Here is a 20,934-nt window from a genome sequence, read left to right on the forward strand (position 1 = left end):
CACCCGGGTTCCGGAAAAGCAAAGAGCACAGAGGCTCCGCTGCCTGGCAGCTGGCGGCGCCGCTGTCTCTGGCGGCTTAATGGGCTAAGAGGTTTGGGAACAGGGAGGTTGGCGGGCAGGGGAGAGGGAACGGGGCTTCCAGGAGAGTGGGGAAGTGCAGGCAGCCTGTTGGAGGGGGTGCTTCCCAGCTGGATCTTAGAGGAGGGGGCCCTCACCTCCCCCTTCAGTGACTGTCTCCCTCTCCACTAACTGTTGAATGTGCCTGTTTGGAGCCACTCTCCTGGGAAAAGGCAGGTCATCCCGTTTTGACAGTGTGGCCTGAAAGGGCAGAGGTGGGCTAGGAGCCTCCCAAGACTATCCAGGGAGGCCCCCTGCCTTTGCTGCCACCTCATTCTCTTTCCTTCTGCCACCCTTTCCTTTCCTTCTCCCTCCCTTCTTCTCTCCCTCCCTCCCTCTTTCCTCCATCCTCCCTCCCCGCCACTGCTGTTTCCTGAGCTCATTTTTTATCTCTCTGGTTCTCTCTTCATCTCATCCCTTGCCTCTCGCTGCTCACCCTGAAAACAGTTAATGGCAGTCCTGTGCATGGCAAGCCCTGCGCACAGCGGGGATCATGGCCCTGCTGCCCGGCCCCTCCTGGGAAGTGGCTGTGGAGGGCTTCGCCAGTCGACTTGCGACTTGCATCTCTAAAGGCCACAGGTAAACCACTTTCTCCGAGGGGCAGCACCTCTCTCGTGGGGTGCTGTGGTTGTAAACGCCCTTATCTCCATATAAATGAGCCATTTTCTGCCTGTACAGACAGGAAACTAAATCAAGGAAGCTAAGCTTAAGAGCTGCCTAAATTACCTTGTCTCGTATGGAGAGGAAGAGGCCAGGCTGGGATGGAAGTGGGGGAAGGTGGGCTTGTGCCATCCGTAGCAGTGTCTGCAGAGTCCGCACATGGAGAAAACTGGGATGTGCACGCTGCATTAATTACAGGTTTCACCTGACGAACGCGGTTCCATGGGATGTGAACGTAAGCAGAGAGTTGCGGCGCTGGGGCCCGAGATGCAATGGCCCTTCTCCGGTTGGGGCCCTTCTCTGGCTGGGGCCCTTCCCTGGCTGGGGCTCTTTCTTCCCTGGCTAGGGCTCTTTCTTCTCTTGCTGAGGTCCTTCCCTGGCTGGGGCCCTTCCCTGGCTGGGGCTCTTCCTGTGCACTTCACTTTTTGATTCTGGGACCACATCCTCCAACGCCGGCTCCTGGGTCCATGCCCCGTCATGTAAAACTGGTTCAGCCTCCAGAGTCCATAGAAGCCCGATGATGACTGAAGCAGAGCCTGAGTTCACCCGCAGGGCTGCCGGAGTGGGCCAAGCTGAGCTTGCCGATGGAGAAGCCTGCTCTCACCAGAGCCTCACCTTGCCTCATCTGCAGGCTCTACTGCTTCCTGTGGCGTAGACCCTGGGGACAAGACTTGGCTTAGGCTGGCTTGGGGTTGCCCCTTTGGCTGGGCTTTGGGGTTGAGCTGTGAGCAGTGGTCACTTACGATGACCCATCCCCAGCGTGGGCCAGGAGGTAGCTTTCAGGGCCATCCTGCCACCCAGGACTCTGGATGTTTGTGAGGCCTCTGTTGCCCTCACTGTCCCCCTTCTTTTCCAGGGAAGCAATGATGAGCTATCAGAGAATGAAGAGGATCTGGAAGAGAAGTCGGAGAGTGAGGGTAGTGACTACTCCCCAAATAAAAAGAAGAAGAAGAAACTCAAGGACAAGAAGGAGAAAAAAGCCAAGCGAAAAAAGAAGGATGAGGATGAGGATGATAATGATGACGGATGTTTAAAGGTGACTGTGGAGGCCTGACTGGGGGGACAGAGCGACATCCCCCTTGGAGGGGCAGAGCCTCTTGCCTATATGTTTTTTTTGTTTTCTTTTGTGAGATGGAGTCTCACTCTGTTGCCAGGCTGGAGTGCAGTGGCGCGACCTCTGCTTACTGCAACCTCTGCCTCCCAGATTCAAGTGATTCTCCTGCCTCAGCCTCCCGAGTAGCTGGGACTACAGGTGCATGCCACCATGCCTGGCTAATTTTTGTATGTTTAGTAGAGATGGGATTTCACCATATTGACCAGGATGGTCTCCATCTCTTGACCTCGTGATCCACCTGCCTCAGCCTCCCAAAGTGCTGGAATTACAGGCATGAGCCACAGTGCCCAGCCTGTTTTTTGTTTTTTTTTTTAGATGGAGTTTTGCTCTGTTGCCCAGACTGGAGTGCAGTGGCGCCTGCCTTAGCCTTCCAAGTAGCTGGTACTACAGGCAGGCATCACCATGCCCAGCTAACTTTTGTATTTTTAATAGAGATGGGGTTTAGCCATGTTGGCCAGGCTGGTCTTGAACTCCTGGCCTCAGGTGATCTGTCTGCTTCAACCTCCCAAAGTGTTGGGATTACAGACGTGAGCCACTGCGCCCAGCCTGTTCTCTGCCTTCTGACCTGAGAGCCTGAGTCCGAAGGGCCAGAGTGTCCTCTCCCACCTGACCTGAAGGTGGAGCCATGAACGTGTGTGCTCTCGTGTGTGCGTGTGTGCACGCACAGTAAGGATAGATGAAATTTAGGGCTCAGTGGCGGAGATCGTGCAGCATCTTGCTGATGTACTGGCTGCTCTGCCAACAGCTTGCCCGCACGAGTGAGCAGCTATTTCTGGGGAGAGTGATAGATAGTGTGAGCTCCAGTTTAGTGTCAGGAACCTCTTGCTTGGAGCGATTTGGGAAAATAAAACAACAAATGGATTCTTTGCCACAAGAAGTGCTGGACAGCTTTGTTTATGGTAGGAAGGGAACTTGTGTCCTGAAATCCTGTCCAAGCAGCATTCTCAGCGCCTCCTAGTGCATGCGGGGCACAGCAGTTACAGAGATGGGCCAGCTCTCCCCTGGGCCCAGTGTCCCCAGGAACGTGGGAAATGATGTGAAGTAAGCCAGGCCTTTGTGGTCATGCTGAGGTGCTCTGAAGTCTCAGAGGCTGCACCCTGGGGCTCCTTGGGGAGGCGGAGAGGCCAGGGGTGAGGCTGGTGGACAGGCAGCGGGCGAGTGACAGTGCCATCCAGGAACACTGTGCGCCCTTTGTTCTTTTACGAGACACCGAGGCTCAGTTTGGGCTGGCCGCGGATTTAAAGATAAATGCTCTGTAAATATTAGTACAGTTGCTGTTGGGTGAGGCGGAAATCATGAATGTGAATAACTGAAGTTGGGAGGTGCCGGAGGAGGAGCGATTCTTCCTGGCGGTGTCCTGACACCCGGGGTGATTTCGGGAGTCAGTGGAGTGTTGTGAGTCACTGCTGCAGGGTTGGCAGTTCTGAAAGCTTCACTTAAGGGAGTGATTCAGGGTCACCCCCTAACAGTATCATCCCCTTGCGCACCTGCTGCTCTGCTGTCCTGGGTAGGGGCCAAGGGGTCCATGTGCCATCAGGAACAGCTATGTGTGTCCATGGGGGCAGGGCAGCCACAGAGGGGGCCTCGTCTGGGGAATTCTCTGAGCTGTCACAGAACAGGAGGCAAGAATGGGCTCTGGAGGCCTCTCGCAGCCTGGACAGGCAGACTGGTTCTCAGTGCTGGGAGATGCTCAGGGCAGCCTTCTTTTGCAGGAGCAGAAGCCCAGCTCTGGGGCCTAGGTAGTAGAGGGATGTGTGGAATCAGGGCCCTGAGAACTGAGAGGCAAGAGGCATCGGGGTTGTAGGACCCAGTGGTGTTATCAGAGGCTGTTTCTTTGCATCATTCACCTGCCTCTGCTGTGTCAGTGTTGGGCTTAGGCCAGACACCCTTGTGGCTGAGCACTCTTGTGGCTGAGAACGAGGGCAGCAGCAGCTCGGGGCTTCTTGGTCCCCTCCAGCAGGAGGGAGAGCAGGCCTCCCATGTCCAGGTGTGCAAGCAGGAGACCAGCATTCCCCTGATTGGACTGGCTTAAGACATGACTGGCCTGACCAGACTGGCCTAGGAGTGGTGTGTACTGATTGGCTTCATGTATCAGGTTGGGTAGGGGCAGCTCAGGGCTGCCTGGAAGAAGTGGGATGTTGGGGAAGGAGGAAGGCAGGTGGGTTGGGTGCTAACAATTACTAACACATTTTGACACACCCTGTTCCAAGCACCTGCACTAACTCATTCTGTTCTGCAAGGCAGTGTACCATTATCTTCATTTTACAGATGGGGAAACTGAGGCAGGAAAGTTAAGTAACTTGTCCACCTCTCACCACTGGTACGTGGTAGAGCCAGGATCAGAACCAGCCCATGCCCACAGCCAGCACCTTCGTTTCTGAGCCCTGCCAGCCCGGGCTGCCTGTTCATCTGGTCACCTGACCCCTGGGCTAGCTCTCTTGAGAACACACTGTGGCCCTGGGATGTGCCCCCACCCCAGGCCTCAGCAATAGTTGGACCCTCTCAGGGCTCTGTCCCCAGCTGGCCCATTGTCCCATGCCCCTGCCCCAGCAGAGTGTACTTTCCTTTCACGGGAAACTGGCAGCGTCCTGTCCTTCACAGGGGCTGACGTGGCTATACCTGGCACCCTGGGGAGGCCTCATGTCTTTTTTTTTTTTTTTTTGAGACAGAATCTCGCTCTGCCACCCAGGCTGGAGTGCAGTGGCGCCATCTCAGCTGACTGCAACCTCCGCCTCCTGAGTTCAAGTGATTCTCCTGCCTCAGGCTCCTGAATAGCTGGGATTACACCAACACACCCAGCTAATTTTTGTATTTTAGTAGAGACGGGGTTTCAGCATGTTGGCCAGGCTGATTTCGAACTCCTGACCTCAAATGATCTGTCTGCTTTGGCCTCCCAAAGTGTTGAGATTACAGGTGTGAGCCATCATCCCCGGCCTGGAGGCTTCATGTCTTTCTAAAGTGACTTAGGAAGCCCTGTAGCCCTGCATCCTTATCAGGGGTGTCTTCCCGTCTTTAGGGCACCGTGCTGTCCTGCTGTCCAAATCCCCAGAATGCAGTCCCCCCAGAGGGCGAGTTCTGTTGTCATGCCCTGGTGTCCCGAGGCCGGTTGGGCAGCCCTATCTCAGGATGGGGGCCTGGTCTCAGGCGTCCAGTCTCCTTTCCCACAGCTGGCTGATTTCCCTTTCTGGAGGTTCTGGGCACACACATGGCCTCTCCCCAAACCCTGACGTCGAACACTTTGCCTGCACTCCCATGGGCCGGCATCTGAGACACAGCACAGATTGGGAGCTGCGGGGCTGCGGGGCTGCAGGGCCCGAGTGTTTCCCAGGGTGGGTGAGCATGGTCCAGTTACATTGCAGACAGGACCCCTTCTCTCTCCCCTGTGCCGAAGCCTCCTAGGCAGGGATGGGGGTACAGGTTAGAAGGCCCCTCAACAACTCTACTTCTGGCCTGGGTCTCTGCAGGAGCCCAAGTCCTCGGGGCAGCTCATGGCTGAGTGGGGCCTGGACGACGTGGACTACCTGTTCTCGGAGGAGGACTACCACACGCTGACCAACTACAAGGCCTTCAGCCAGTTCCTCAGGTGGGCCAGGCACCAGGGCTGTTCTCAAGGCCGGCGCATCCTCTGGTGGTACCAAGTCGGGAGGGAGGTGGAGGAATGAAGCCCAGGTGTCTGTGGTAGGGGTGGGCTCTGTCAGGCCGACTCAGCAACCTGGGGGAGCTGGAGGGAGGGGGCAGGACCCCTTCATGTTAACAGACCTCCAGGCCTTCCCTTGTGGGCCCTGCCCCTGGGCCCTCAAGTCTCTTCCCACTGGGGAAGGTGGTTCCAGTCTTTCCTGGGGGGTCTTTCACCACCATGGCCTCTCAGCTCTGGTAGAGGTGGGACAGAGACCCTGAGGCCAACTGTAGCCCCTCTGTGGCCCCCCAAGTCTTGCAGGGCCTGAAAACCTGATGAGAAAATCACCAACTGTGTGGACAGGAAGCGAGGGTGTTTTGGTGTTGGGCTCTGGGTGTGGACAGGAAGCGGGCATGTTTTGGGGGTGGGCTTGGGTGTGGACAGGAAGCTGGGGTGTTTTGGGGTTGGGCTGTGATTGTGGACAGGAAGTAGGGGTGTTTTGGGGGTGGGCTTTGGGTGTGGACAGGAAGCTGGGGTGTTTTGGGGTTGGGCTGTGGGTGTGGATGGGAAGTGGGGGTGTTTTAGGGGTGTGCTGTGGGTATGGACAGGAAGCGGGGGTGTTTTGGGGTTGGACTGTGGGTGTTGACAGGAAGTGGGGGTGTTTTGGGGTTGGGCTGTGGGTGTGGACAGGAAGAGGGTGTGTTTTGGGGGTGGGCTGTGGGTGTGAACAGGAAGCGGGGGTGTTTTGGGGGTGGGTTGTGGTCAGCGGGTTTCCCGCATAGTTTCTCTAATCAGGAACCTGGGGTGCGGGTTTCCCGCATAGTTTCTCTAATCAGGAACCTGGGGTTGCCGCCATAGATCGTGTGTGTGGCAGAGGCGTGGGTCCTGCCGGGGCTAGGGTGGGCCTCTCATCTCTCACCTGGCCCTGCCCTCACCTTCCTGCCTCTCCCCCCACAGGCCACTCATTGCCAAGAAGAACCCGAAGATTCCCATGTCCAAAATGATGACCGTCCTGGGTGCCAAGTGGCGGGAGTTCAGCGCCAACAACCCCTTCAAGGGCAGCTCGGCGGCAGCAGCGGCGGCGGCAGTGGCTGCAGCTGTAGAGACAGTCACCATCTCCCCTCCGCTAGCTGTCAGCCCCCCGCAGGTGCCCCAGCCTGTGCTTATCCGCAAAGCCAAGACCAAGGAGGGCAAAGGTAAGGCTGGGGGTGAGTGCGCACCTAGTCCCACTGGGAAGAGATCCCCCTCAGACCCTATAGGAGAAGCCACAGGGCAGACGTGGGCAGGGAGGGGCAACTGGGGTGCTCCTTATCGACTGCCCTGTGCCTGTGTGACCTTGGATTGCTCGGTCGTTTCTCAGCAGTGAGGCAGCATCCCTCGCCTCTTTTGTGCCTGACTACCTTTTGGGGCTGGTGGAGAAGCAGAGGTGATGATGTGGGCAGAGGTTTGGGAGGTTTGAGCCTGGCCAGCCAGGAGGTGCCCCTGACGTGGGCCTGGAGGGACGGCAAGAACAGAGGTACACAGAGTGGAGCCACTCCAGCCCTGGTTTCTGGGAGTTGGCAGGCTCTTGGGTTTTAGCCTGTGCTGTTCCTGGGGGGGAGGAGGAGGCCCCAGTTGAGCCCATCTCTCCCTCTTGTCTGCACACCCAGTGTGTACAGGGTGGTTCTCCAGGCCCTTGGCCAGCGTGGAGCGTGGAGGCCCGGCCTCTCCAGCTTTAGGATCCAGGAAGCAGGCAGGAGTTGGAGGGACTGGGCATGGCCAGGTCTGGCGTCCCAGGGAGGCTGTTCTGGGCCAGGCCTGGAAGGAGGTCGAGATCCAAATTCTGCCTCAGTGGCTGGGCGTCTGGGTGGGGAGGATGGGGGTAGCAGAGGCCCCCTGTGACTTGAAGGCCCTGGGGAGGGAGGTTTCTGGGTGGGGGTTTCTGGCCTCTTGGAGGTTGGGGACATTGATCTCCCCAGGGCTGTCAGTCACCTGCATCTCAGCTTTCCTGTGTGCCCTGGTTTTTTTTTTTTTTGACAGACTCTCACTCTGTCATCCAGGCTGGAGTACAGTGGCACGATCTCTGCTCACTGCAACCTCTGCCTTCTGGGTTCAAGCAATTTTCCTGCCTCAGCCTCCTGAGCAGCTAGGATTACAGGAGTGCACCACCACACCTGGCTAATTTTTTGTATTTTTAGTAGAGACGGGGTTTTGCCGTGTTGGCCAGGCTGGTCTTGGAACTCCTGACCTCAGGTGATCCGCCCACCTCAGCCTCCCAAAGTGCTGGGCTTGCAGGCATGAGCCACCGTGTCCAGCTGATTTGGGTTTTGATGGAAGGGGCTGAGGGGGCTCTGGGGATCCCTTCTTTCTGCCCCAAGGAGCTTTAGTTTCTGGGGTGCTGTGTCTGATACCACCATGCCAAGTCTCTGAAGGGAGGCTGGCAGGCGAAGTGACAAGGGTCAGAGTCTGTTCCCTGTCCTGCTCTGTCTGGGCCATCAGGATCTCGGGAGGGGCTCCCGGCCCGCCCTGTAGGCCCAGCCTGCCTTGTTTTCTCGTTTCCTCTCGGGCTCCAGCTGCTGAGCTATTGATTCCATGAGCTGTCTATTCAGAGCTTGGAAAATTGAAATAGATTTTCCATGGCGCCATGGAGGGTGCAGCTGGGCTCCTAGCTCCACGTCCCTGTGTGTGGTGTGGCCAGAGGAGGGCCTGGGGAGAGGCTGCCTCTGTGGGGTGTGCATCCCTGCCTCCAGGCCCCCCTTCCTTCCCGGGTCATTACTCCCCGGGTAGCTAATTGCCCTGTGGCCAGCTCCATAAAAACAGCCTCAACCCTGCTGGCCCTTGCTGGGGTTGACTGGCAGAGGTGGAGCGGTCTTGGGTGGGACCAACATTACCTGGCTAGCAGGTGGGAAAAGGCCTTTTGGCCCCAGGACATGGTTTGGGGGCTCAGGCATGGACCACAGGTGGGCGGCTGTGCCTTCAGTGGCCCTGCTGGCTGTGGGGGATGGCCGGTGCCTCCTTTCGGTGGTTGGGGACAGAATAGGGGCTCCTCCCAAGACAGCCACTTTTCTGTGGGTCGTGGACAAGGTGCAGCAAGGTGGTCAGAGCAGCCTCCGGTCAGAGCCGTTGTCTGGTTTTTGCCTCATTCGCTGTGTGATTTTAAGCGAGGGCTTCGCCTCTCCAAGCTTCAGGCATCTCGTCTGAAAAGGGGTGATGGTAGAAATGACCCTTTCCTTATTGTGTAACCGGGAGCTCAGTGAGATGATGGCAGGAAGCAGGCCATCAGTGGTGGCAGTGGTTGGCTATCATTACCGCTGTTTTTCAGGGCCTGGAGTGAGGAAGAAGATCAAAGGCTCCAAAGATGGGAAGAAAAAGGGCAAAGGGAAAAAGATGGCCGGGCTCAAGTTCCGCTTTGGAGGGATCAGCAACAAGAGGAAGAAAGGCTCCTCGGTAAGTGTGTGCGTGTGTGCACTTGTGTGTGCGTTTGCAGCATATGTGTCTGCATGTGAGCACGCAGGGGCCAGGTGAGGGCCTTCAGTTCATTGCAAACTAGCTGGGGCAGGTTGCACCCCTCCCCTACTCTCCTTCCAGTCTACGTGCAGATGTGCTGGACCTCAGTTTCTCCATTTGTGTGATGAGGGGTTTAGACTGAATCCTTCTAAGGACCCTTCTGACTTGGACTCTGGGCAGGGAGTGCTCCCCTGGCTCACCCTCCTGAGCTGGGAGCTCAGTCATGGCTCCTGCTGTCCACAGCTGTGGCTCCATTTGGGCAGCAGGTGGAGGAATCTGTCCTGGTGGGGCCTGGCTGCCCAGCGCCCAGGTCTGCTCTCGGGGGAGCAGTTGGATGGGGCTGGACCCTACAGAAGTGGCATGTGGGCAGGATCAGACTGGCTGGAGTCCCAGTTACCTCCTTCTGTCCTCAGGGCCAGCTCTGGGCCTAGGCTCAGATGCTAAGCTCAGGTCTTACTCAACCTTGGGGCCCCCCTTTCTCTGTGAGCGTGAGGGGCATTCACTCTCCTCACCCCCGTAGGTAGCTGCCTCCCTCACCTCACCCCCACCCTGCAGTGGGGTGGAGTTGGAAGCTCTTTCCCTGCCCCTTGGCAGAAGCCAGTGTGAGGTCTGGAGGGGAGCATGGAGAGAAGGTATGGCCCACCCTGGAGCTGATGGTCCAGTTCAGCTTAGCAGATATTTGTTGAGCACCTACTGTGTGCCAGGCCCTCTGCTCAGCCATGGCGGGCCATTGTCCTGTAGCACTTGTCACCTGGCAGGCATGTTCACTGGTGGAGAGTCCGTGATGTACCAGTCAGACGGGACAGGCCAGACCTGGCACACAGGCAGTCACGATAGGTCCAGTAAAGGAGAGATCTGGGAAGACTCCTTGGAGGAGGTGTCCCTAGGGCTTCCCCTTGAAGGATGTTTAGGAGTTTGGCAGGATGGAGGGCAGGGCCTGGGGAGCTGTTCACAGGTGGAAATTGTGGGAAGTGTCTGAGGCTGGAGAGCAGGGCTCTGGGTGGGTGGTGGGACATCGGGCTGGACAGGTAGGCTGTAATGTGAGGTTTTCAGCTGTGTAGGGGGCTGAGGTGAATCGCAGAGAGTACTGTGTCTCCAGAGCCTCTTCTGTGCTTTGTCCCACCCCACACTGCCCAGGCTAGCGAAGCCTTCTGGGTGAGGCCCTGGGATCACAGGACCTTGTCTTCCCCTGTAGAGTGAAGAAGATGAGAGGGAGGAGTCGGACTTTGACAGCGCCAGCATCCACAGTGCCTCCGTGCGCTCCGAGTGCTCTGCAGCCCTGGGCAAGAAGAGCAAGAGGAGGCGCAAGAAGAAGAGGAGTATGACTCCCCTTCCAGAGAGTTCTTGGCCTGCTGGGTGGACGTAGGGGGGCACTAGTAGGACTCCCCATCTGGAGGGTTCTCGGCCTGCGGGGTGGGTGTGTGGGGTATGGAACCTCCCCGCAGGAAGCAGGCGAAGGGCATCCTCATGTCTTGGCCAGGTGGGACCCCTGTGTTTCCCACACGGCCCTGGTCTCTACTGTCTGGGGAGGGGCATCCTGTCCCAGTGAGGAAAGAACATGGAACCTATGGTGGGAGCCTCCCCAGGGTATTTGCATTAGCAGTGTGGTGACCAGAGAGGGAAGTGCTTCATCGCATCGCCATCCTCTATTCAGTCACCCCCCACTCACTTAACACCCATCTGTCCCCTCACCTCCCTTCCCATCCCTCCCTCTCCCTCTTTCCTTCAGTTCCTTCTTTTTATCCATCCGTCCCTCATCCATCCAGCCATTCATCCATCATCCATCATCCATCCATCAGCTATCCATCCACCATCCATCCATCCATTCATTCACCCTTTTGTCCATCCATCCACCCATCCATCCATCCATCATCCCGTCACCCATCCATCCACTTGCCCTTCCATCCATCCATCCACCCATCCATCCATCCATCCATCCATCCATTCATCCATCCATCCATCCATCCACCCATCCTTTTGTCCATCCATCCAGCCATCCCATCCATCCATCCATCCATTTGTCCATCCATCCATCATCCATCCATTTGTCCATTCATCCATCATCCATCCATCCATTTGTCCATTATCCATTCATTTGTCCATTCATTATCCATTCATTTGTTCATCCATCCATCCATTCGTCTACCCATCTATCCATCCATCATCCATTTGTCTACTCATCCATCTGTTTGTTCATTCATCCATCCATCCATTCTTTTGTCTACCCATCCATCTATTTGTCCATCCATCCATCCATTTGTCCATCTATCCATCCATTCATGCATCCATCATCCTTCCATTTGTCCATCCATTTGTCCATCCATCCATCCATCCATCTATCCATCCATTTGTCCATCCATCCATCATCCATCCATTTGTCCATCCATCATCAATCCATTTGTCCATCCATTCATCCATCCATTTGTTTATCCATACATCCATGCATTCTTTTGTCCATTCATCCATCTATACATCCATCCATCCACTTGTTCGTCCATCCATCATCAATCCATTTGTCCATCCATTCATCCATCCATTTGTTTATCCATACATCCATGCATTCTTTTGTCCATTCATCCATCTATACATCCATCCATCCACTTGTCCATCCATCCATCATCCATCCATTTGTCCATCCATCATTCATCTATTTGCCCATCCATCCATTCATCTGTCCATCCATTTGTCCATCCATGCATCCATCATCCATCTACCTATCCATTTGTCCATCCATCCATCATCTATCCATTTGTCCATTCATTATCCATCCATTTGTTCATCCATCCATCCATCCATTTGTTCGTTCATCATCCGTCCATCCATTTGTCCATTCATCATCCATCTATCCATCCATCTATCCATCCATCCATTTTTCCATCCATCCATCCATCATCTATCCATTTGTTCATCCATCCATCCATCCATCCATTTGTTCGTTCATCATCCGTCCATCCATTTGTCCATTCATCATCCATCTATCCATCCATTTGTCCATTCATCATCCATCCATCCATCCATTTTTCCATCCATCCATCCATCTATCCATCCATCTGTCCATTTGTTCATCCATCCATTTGTCCGTTCTCTTCTATTTGTCTATTCATCATTCATCATCCATCTATCCATTTGTCCATTCATCATCCATCTCTCCATCCGTCTATCCATTTGTCCATCCATCCATCCATCCATCCATCCATCCATTTGTTCATCTGTCAGTCCATCCATCCATCCATCCATTTGTCCATTCATCATCCGTCTCTCCATCCATCCATTTGTTCATCTGTCAGTCCATCCATCCATCCATCCATCCATCCATCCATCCATCTATCCATCTTGTTCATCCATCAGTCCATCCATCCATTTTGTTCATCCATCAGTCCATCCATCCATTTGTCCATCCATTCATCCATCCATCCATTTGTCCATTCATCCATCTATCCATTCATCTTTCTACCCATCCACCCACTCTCTTACCCTTCCTTCCTTCCTTCTTTCCTTTTATCCATCTTCTATCTCCTCACCCTTTTACAACCTCAACCATCAGTCCACTCACACACCCACCTATCCATCCACCATCTATTATGCATCTACTCTGTGCCTGTCTGGCCTGGGGCGGTGCAGTTGGTTGTGTTCTGGGGGTGCGGATGAGGCCTTCCATGACTGCTTCTCCCCTACCTTAGTTGATGATGGTGACGGCTATGAGACAGACCACCAGGATTACTGTGAGGTGTGCCAGCAAGGTGGGGAGATCATCCTGTGCGACACCTGCCCGAGAGCCTACCATCTTGTGTGCCTGGACCCAGAGCTGGAGAAGGCTCCCGAGGGCAAGTGGAGCTGCCCCCACTGTGTAAGCCTTGGCAGAGCGCCGGCCTGGGAGCGGGGCCACGCCTGGCTCCCCCACCCCTGTGCCCTCATTTGGGGGCAGAATGCGGGGAGATGCTGTGGGGGAGGGAGGGAGTCGAGCCCTGGTGGAGCGGGGACCCCGCCCAGGGTTCCTCCACCTGGCCTCCTCCCCCAGGAGAAGGAGGGGATCCAGTGGGAGCCGAAGGACGACGACGACGAAGAGGAGGAGGGCGGCTGCGAGGAGGAGGAGGACGATCACATGGAGTTCTGCCGCGTGTGCAAGGACGGGGGCGAGCTGCTCTGCTGCGATGCCTGCCCCTCCTCCTACCACCTGCATTGCCTCAACCCGCCGCTGCCCGAGATCCCAAACGGTGAATGGCTCTGCCCGCGCTGTACTGTGAGTGTTCCGCCCGCCCCGCGCCGGCCGCCCCGCCCCACCCCAGGAACAGGCCCCGCCCCCAGGGGAAGGCCTGCCCTCCTCAAAAGGCCCCGCCCCTGCCGGCGCTGGACCCGCCTCGGTAGCCGATCCCGCAAAGCTCCGCCCGCGCCTCTCGAGGCCACGCCCACTCTAGCTTCCCGGCGTCCCGCTCCGCGTCTGACCCCCCTAGAGACGCGAGGCATGAGGGAAAGGCAGGCAGGTCTGTGGTGATCATGCCAATATCACGACCACTGTTCAGTGACCACGTGCTCTGCAAGGACTCCACATCCGGCATAGTATCCTTTAACATTACTGAGTATTCTGGCACCACGCATTTTGTTATTTCCTTTTCAGATGAGAAAACTGAGGCTCAGGGAAGCAGAGTGACCTGCCTAAGGCCACACAAGGGCCAAACTGTCCCCTCAGATTCAGGTCCCTGGAGCCACCCCAGACCTGGCTCCTGTTCCGAGGCTGGGGATAGGGAGAGGTTAGGAGGGTCCTAGGGCCAGAGCATCAGTTTCTGCAGGAATTGGGGCACCCCCATCCCTCACCCCCCAATCACAGTAGACATCGGAAGGCCCCTTGCACTGAGCTGTCTGCCCTGCGCCCCGCGGTGCCAGATCCCCCACCCCTCAGGTCCTGGGCTGTGCTGCCTTTAGCCCTGGGCTGTCCCGTGTGTATTTGGGCTTGTGTTGTGTGTGTTTGTGTGTGCGTGCATCCGCGCGCATACTTGTCTGTGTCTGTCGGGGTCAGGGGAGGACCCTTTTGAGGGGTGCAGCCTTCTGTGCTTTCCTAGGATTCATGGAAGGCCGTGGGGATGAGAGGGAGGCAGGAGTGGAGTTCCTCTCAGCTTCTTCCCTGAGGAGTTGGGATGGGGGTGGGAGGGTCCCCTCTTCCACTCCCCCCAGAGCCAGTGGAGGAACCTTTCCTGCCTCCCATGTCCTCCTCCTTCTCTGCCTCTTGGCCTTTGCTGTCACCAAGGCCAAAGGAAGGCTGGCTGTGTGGTGTACCTTGCACCTCCAGCGTGCCTTCAGGTGTGACGTGGCACCACAAACCCGGTAGGTGGAGGAAGGGGTGGGCCATTTTACAGCTGGGAAAGCAGGCTCAGTAGGCTTGGACAAGTTTCCGAGGACAGATAGTAGCAGAGCTGGGACCTGCTGTCCCCAACAGAGCTGTCTCCCCGAATCAGTCACCCCTGACCCTGTCTAGCCAGGCTCAGCACCGCCTCCTTGGAGGGCCAAGGCTGCTCCCACCCATCTCAGGGCCCAGGTGGTGGGGTTTGTGGCGGTTGCATTTCTCACCTTTGCCAGCCAGCAGTTCACTGTCACCCTAACATCGGTCAGGGCCCGTGCAGTGTGTCTGTGGGCTGCCAGAAATGGGGCTTCATTGTCCCAGCCTAGACACACAGTGCTTGGGTGCAGCCCTGCCCTGGGTGAGGGATGGCGGATGGGGGGCTGCCGTGTCCCTGAGCTCCAGCACGGGGCTCATGCTCCCTGGGTGCTTGGGGGTCACACAATGATGTGACCTCTTTTCAGGGGGCAATGGGAAGACCTAAGGTAGGGGAAGTCCAGAACTTCATATTCTGCTCCCTGCTCTGCTGTCCCTTGCCGAGTGGGCCTCAGTTTCCCCCTCTGTCGTGTGCACATGGCAGTCTTACCTACCCTGGCTCAGATATTCTGGGTGCCGATGAGTTTACCACTGAGTGAAAGGGCCACGTGGTGTCCCAGACCCCCACTGCCCGTCTCCTGTGTGCGTGACCCATGCGGCTCCTGAGGACGGGGTGGATGTCATGGCGTCACGGTGGTGCTGTTCTGACCTGGGGACAGTGGCACTGATGGGAGGGAGCCTGCGTGGCAGCCTGCTGTCATGGGAGTCTCAGGGCGGGGCCCTGCAGCTGAGCCCCACCTTGGGGACCCTTCTCTGTCCACAGTGCCCCCCACTGAAGGGCAAAGTCCAGAGGATTCTACACTGGAGGTGGACAGAGCCCCCTGCCCCGTTCATGGTGGGGCTGCCTGGGCCTGACGTGGAGCCCAGCCTCCCTCCACCCAAGCCCCTGGAGGGCATCCCTGAGAGAGAGTTCTTTGTCAAGTGGGCAGGGCTGTCCTACTGGCACTGCTCCTGGGTGAAGGAGCTACAGGTGAGTGCCGACAGGGTGGCTGTGCCAAGGCCCAGGACCTGGTGAGCCCTGGACCCTCCCGGGCTGGCGGGAAGGGGCTGAAGCGCCTCTGACTGAGGGGTGCCATTGGGAGTTGGGGTGGTGCTGAGCGGGAGGATTGTCCTGCCTGGGACCTGGGCTGGGGCTAGGGGAGCTGGGTAGGGAGACGCAGAGGGCCATGGCTCATCCCCTTTCTGTGGCTCGTGCCCGTCTGTGAGCAGCTGGAGCTGTACCACACGGTGATGTATCGCAACTACCAAAGAAAGAATGACATGGATGAGCCGCCCCCCTTTGACTACGGCTCTGGGGATGAGGATGGCAAGAGCGAGAAGAGGAAGAACAAGGACCCCCTCTATGCCAAGATGGAGGAGCGCTTCTACCGCTATGGCATCAAGCCAGAGTGGATGATGATTCACCGAATCCTGAACCACAGGTGTGTGCCTGCAGCTGGCTACCCTCCCTGCCCGTCACTGGGGCCGGGCCGCATCAGCTCCTTTGCTCTGTAAAATGGTGCAGGGCAGGGCACCAGGGCCCTTGCTTTGGGGCTGCTGTGCAGAACCACATGTGGGCACAGCAGGGGCACAAGGAAGGGGCCTCGGGCTCCCAGTGCTGGAGATCTGCCTGACCTGCTGGAGGGGCCGTCCCATGCATGCCTGCACACTCATGCACACGTGTTCACACCCTTGGGGGGTCGGGACCCTCGTGCTGGGTTAGTGCTTGATACTAGCAGGAGGGTTCTGAGGACGCGGGAGGCCCGAGGTGTGGGGGTATGTCCACATTTCCCCCACGTTTGTAATAGTAGCTGGCTGTACTGAGCACTGCCTGCTGGGAGAGAGGCGTCTTTCTTTTACCTCTGTTTTAATGATGTGAGAATAGGCACAGCAAGGTTAAGTCATTTGCCAGAATCACACAGCCATGGAATGGAGCTGGGATTTGAACCCCATGCTTTCTGACTGCAGGACCTACTTTCTTAGCCACTGTTGCACCCCCCAGTGCCCCAGCAGCAGCTCTTCCTGGAGCAGTCTGGCAATTCCCTGGGATGCCTTAGCAATCAGAGGCTGCAGGAGGCTGGGACAAAGAGCCAGAGGCAGGAGGCCCGTGGGCTTTGGTTTTGATTTGGTGGGTGATGGAAACTCCTGCTGATTCTTGAGTTTAAGGGCTTGAGAACTGGTGGTGGCTGACAGATGGGCCTTGGGGTGGGGCCCAGAGTACTTGCTGTGTGGTGGCAGCTTGGAGCTTATGCTCCCCAACCTGGCTACCCCGTGGCCTCTGCCTTTGAGGGGCTTAGGATCAGTGGCCTCTGCCACTCAGTGCTTCTGGCTTCAGGCAGCTGTTGGGTAGAGCAGAGGTTAAGAGCCTGAGCCAGATGTTCAGATTTCAGTCCTGGCTCCCAACTGCTGGGCTTTGAGGCCCTTGTAGGGAACAGGCTGCTGCACAGGTGACCGGAGCTTGCCAGAGGCTGGCTGTGGGCAATCTTCAGAAGGAGGGACGCGGAATTTATAAAAGCTGCCCCTTCAACTATGGGACACCCACGTTTTCCCTCCCCAGACCTTCCTGAGAATGACCTTCAAGGGTCAGTTCCTGTGGGAACCTGAGCCCAGCAATGAATTGGCCAACAGTTTTCTACCTTTACTAAATTGCATGCTAAAAATATACATGGTAGTTTTTCTCTCTGCTCCAAAGTGGGACAGGTGGATCTCCCCTGGATTTATTCCCCCAGCCTGCAAAACAATCAAGGTCTTTCTCTTTATGGCCCCCAGGCCCGTGGCAGCCGCTGCCCACCGGGTCTGTGTGCCTCCTCGGCACTGCTGTGTGGGGTAGCCATGCCCCGGCCCGGCCCTGCAGCACTCCTCTGGCCTGGTTGCCTTAGCCTGGGCGGGTGGGAGGCCCTGAGGACCCTCCCAGTGGCCAGAATCAAGCTGTGTGCTGTTGGGCTTGGCCACTGGGTCCTTGTGTCCCCGGAGGAGACCGCCTCACATGCAGGAATTGCGTCCTTATCTGCTTTGCAGAGATGGCTCCTCACCCTACATGGCCACTGCACGAGTCCTTCCCGTATTTTAAGTTAGAAAACTGAGTCCATTGGCAGGAAAGAGAGCTTTCCAACTTAGAAATCCAGAACTCCTGTGAAAATCCAGATCCCGTGACCAATGGGATTCATCCCTGCCACAGAGGCTGCACAGGATGCGGGAGGCTGGCTGGTTGCTCCTCTGTTAGCTGGCCTCCGTGTCCCTCTCTGGCTCTGCCCCGCCCCCCTCTCATTCGCTGTGTGGCCCCAGGCAAGCCGCTGCACCTCCCTGGAGCTTCTGCCCTCGTCGCCTCCTCCTGGCTGGGCCCAGCATCCGAGGCGACCCTGGGTGTGAGTGGCTCTGCATCCTGGGAGGTTCATCAAACCCGTGCTGTGGCGCCCTGAGCGACCCGCATTGTTCACTGTGTTGCAGCTTTGACAAAAAGGGGGATGTGCACTACCTGATCAAGTGGAAAGACCTGCCCTATGACCAGTGCACCTGGGAGATCGATGACATCGACATCCCCTACTACGACACCCTCAAGCAGGCCTACTGGGGCCACAGGTGGGCCGCAGGGATCCGGCTGCTGGGCACAGGCTGCTGGGGTCTGCTCCTGGGCTGAGCCTCGCTCACCTGCATCCTACGCCTTTTCCTAGGGAGCTGATGCTGGGGGAAGACACCAGGCTGCCCAAGAGGCTGCTCAAGAAGGGCAAGAAGCTGAGGGACGACAAGCAGGAGAAGCCGCCGGACACGCCCATTGTGGACGTGAGTTGTAGGGGGCGGTTGTTGGGGGGCAGCAGTGGGTGGGGTTGCCAGGGCCTGCCCACCCCAGACTTGAATGTGCAGGAGGTGTGTGTTCTCTTTTTTCTTTTTTTTTTTTTTGAGACGGAGTCTCACTCTGTCGCCCAGGCTGGAGTGCAGTGGCCGGATCGCAGCTCACTGCAAGCTCCGCCTCCCGGGTTCACGCCATTCTCCTGCCTCAGCCTCCGGAGTAGCTGGGACTACAGGCACCCACCACCGCGCCCAGCTACTTTTTTTTTTGTATTTTTTAGTAGAGACAGGGTTTCACCGTGTTAGCCAGGATGGTCTTGATCTCCTGACCTCGTGATCCGCCCGTCTCGGCCTCCCAAAGTGCCGGGATTACAGGCTTGAGCCACCGCGCCCGGCCGGGGGTGTGTGTTCTCAAAGGGACGTTTCCTTGGGCCCTTTTGGCTTATGCAGGCAGTGTCATGCCCACGTAGGCTAGGACAGCTGCAAGGCCCCTCATAGCACTGCCGCTGACACGCTCCTTACACACCACTCTCACCTGGGAGGAGACCCCACTCACTCAGCAGAGCTCTCCGGGTGTCCACTAGCGCCTGGCCCTGGGTTGGCCCTGAGGAGACGAGGGCCCATGAGCCCTGGGCATCTGTTTCAGAAGACACACGGTCTTCTAGGGGCCCTTGGCGGGTACCACAGAGCACAGAGGGCCTGGCCTGGGACTATCAGGCGCCTGTCAGATGCCGAGGAAAGGCAGATGGGCCTGGTCCATTGGGAGGACTGCATGGGGCCAGTGACCTTGAGCAGGATCAAGAGGCAAATGGGCTGGGCGTGGTGGCTCATGCCTGTAATCCTAGCACCGTGGGAGGCTGGGGTGGGAGGGCCGCTTGAACCTAGAAGTTTGAGGCAACATAGTGAGATCCCACCTCTACATAAAATTTAAAAATTAGCCAGGCATGATGCCGTGCCTGTGGTCCCAGCTACTAGGGAGGCTGAGGTAGGAGAATCCCTTGAATCCAGGAAATTGAGGCTGCAGTGAGCCATGATCGTGCCACTGCACTCCAGCCTGGGCAACAGAGACTCAGTCTCAAAAAAAAAAAAAAGCAAATGTCAAATGCCTGAATCAAGTGGAGGAGCCAGTTATTGGGGGCGTTGAGAATGCCCCAGATAGACGTTTGTTTTGTTGTTCATCCAAAAAATAGTGAGTAAGTGACCACATGTCCCAGGCCCTGGATGGTGCTCAAGAGGAGGCAGTGAGCAGGACCAAGGTGGTGATGACAACCTGGGCTCAAAGTCAGAGAATTCAACAGTTGGGAAATCTCCCTGATAGGAGAAGTACAGGGCTGCCATGGGAGGACACTGCGAGAGCCTTTCAGCCAGGCTGGGAGTCAGGGAGGGCTTCCTAGAGGAAGAGGTATTCCATCCAAGAACTGGAAAAGAGTTAGGAAGACAGACAGGAGAGGGAAGAGTGTTCCAGGCAGAAGGAATTGCATGTGCGAAGGTCTGTAGTGTGGACTCTGGTGGCCCAGGATCTGGGGCGTGTCTGAACCGCTGCCTCCCCTGCAGCCCACGGTCAAGTTCGACAAGCAGCCGTGGTACATCGACTCCACAGGCGGCACGCTGCACCCGTACCAGCTGGAGGGCCTCAACTGGCTGCGCTTCTCCTGGGCGCAGGGCACTGACACCATCCTGGCCGATGAGATGGGTCTGGGCAAGACGGTGCAGACCATTGTGTTCCTCTACTCCCTCTACAAGGAGGTGGGCAGGCGGGGCAGGTGGCCAGGAGGGGTGGCCAGTCCTGGCCAAGGGCAGCTGGTCTCACGGCATTGGCCTCTTTCTCCAGGGCCACTCCAAGGGGCCCTACCTGGTTAGTGCGCCCCTCTCCACCATCATCAACTGGGAACGCGAGTTTGAGATGTGGGCACCTGACTTCTATGTGGTCACCTACACGGGGGACAAGGAGAGTCGCTCGGTGATCCGGGAGAACGAGTTTTCCTTTGAGGACAACGCCATTCGGAGTGGGAAGAAGGTGTTCCGTATGAAGGTGAGGGCTCGCCATCCTTGGAAGGACGATAGGAAGACCCTGGGTCTGGTTCAGGGACCACAGGTGCCCTGCACTCCTTTGGGGTCCCTCAGCCTGGGAGGGCTACTGAGGCTGGCAGGCTCTGAAGGACTTGTCCTAGAGGCTGAGTTACCGCCATGTCAGTTTTCTGGGGCTCCTGTAACAAAGTGTCACAAACGGGGTGGCTTCAAACAGCAGAGATGTATTCAGTCACAGTTCTGGAGGCTGGAGGTTGGAAATCAAGGTGAAGGCAGGGCCGCGTGCCTCTGGAGGCTCCGGGGGAGGACCCTCCCTTCCTCCTTCCAGCCTCCTGGTGGCGGCAGGAGTTCACTGGCCTGCAGCCGTCAAGTCAGTTTCTGCCTCTGTTAGCACATGGGGTTTTCCCCTTTGTGTCTGTTTCTCATCCTGTAAAGATGTCGTTCATACTGGATTTAAGGCCCACCCTAATCTTATATGACCTCATCTTAGCTACTTATTTTATTTACTTATTTTTTTGAGACACTGTATCGCCCAGGCTGGAGTGCAGTGGGGCGATCTCGACTCACTGCAACCTCCCCCTCCTGGGTTGAAGTGGTTCTCCCACCTCAGCCTCGAGAGTAGCTGGGACTCCAGGAGTGCGCCATCACGGTCGGCTAATTTTGTATTTTTTGGTGGAGACGGGTTTCACCATGTTGGCCAGGCTAGTCTTGAGCTCCTGA

The 20,934-nt window shown here is 57.0% G+C and overlaps 1 protein-coding gene across 1 annotated transcript in view; it reads left to right on the forward strand.

The window, feature by feature from the left end:
* The window catches only part of CHD5 (chromodomain helicase DNA binding protein 5), a 66,860-nt gene that overhangs the window by 7,850 nt on the left and 38,076 nt on the right, over positions 1 to 20,934 (forward strand). The window contains exons 3-15 of the mRNA XM_011938314.1: positions 1,634 to 1,813; positions 5,356 to 5,474; positions 6,465 to 6,703; positions 8,809 to 8,933; positions 10,189 to 10,312; positions 12,674 to 12,840; positions 13,012 to 13,233; positions 15,185 to 15,391; positions 15,631 to 15,842; positions 17,848 to 17,979; positions 18,072 to 18,180; positions 19,741 to 19,932; positions 20,018 to 20,218. Of these exons, the coding sequence (XP_011793704.1) occupies positions 1,634 to 1,813; positions 5,356 to 5,474; positions 6,465 to 6,703; positions 8,809 to 8,933; positions 10,189 to 10,312; positions 12,674 to 12,840; positions 13,012 to 13,233; positions 15,185 to 15,391; positions 15,631 to 15,842; positions 17,848 to 17,979; positions 18,072 to 18,180; positions 19,741 to 19,932; positions 20,018 to 20,218 (2,229 nt within the window). The remainder of the gene's footprint in view (positions 1 to 1,633; positions 1,814 to 5,355; positions 5,475 to 6,464; positions 6,704 to 8,808; positions 8,934 to 10,188; positions 10,313 to 12,673; positions 12,841 to 13,011; positions 13,234 to 15,184; positions 15,392 to 15,630; positions 15,843 to 17,847; positions 17,980 to 18,071; positions 18,181 to 19,740; positions 19,933 to 20,017; positions 20,219 to 20,934) is intronic.

This window comes from Colobus angolensis, unplaced genomic scaffold, assembly GCF_000951035.1.
Source record: "Colobus angolensis palliatus isolate OR3802 unplaced genomic scaffold, Cang.pa_1.0 Scaffold170, whole genome shotgun sequence".
NCBI classification, from domain to species: Eukaryota; Metazoa; Chordata; class Mammalia; order Primates; family Cercopithecidae; genus Colobus; species Colobus angolensis.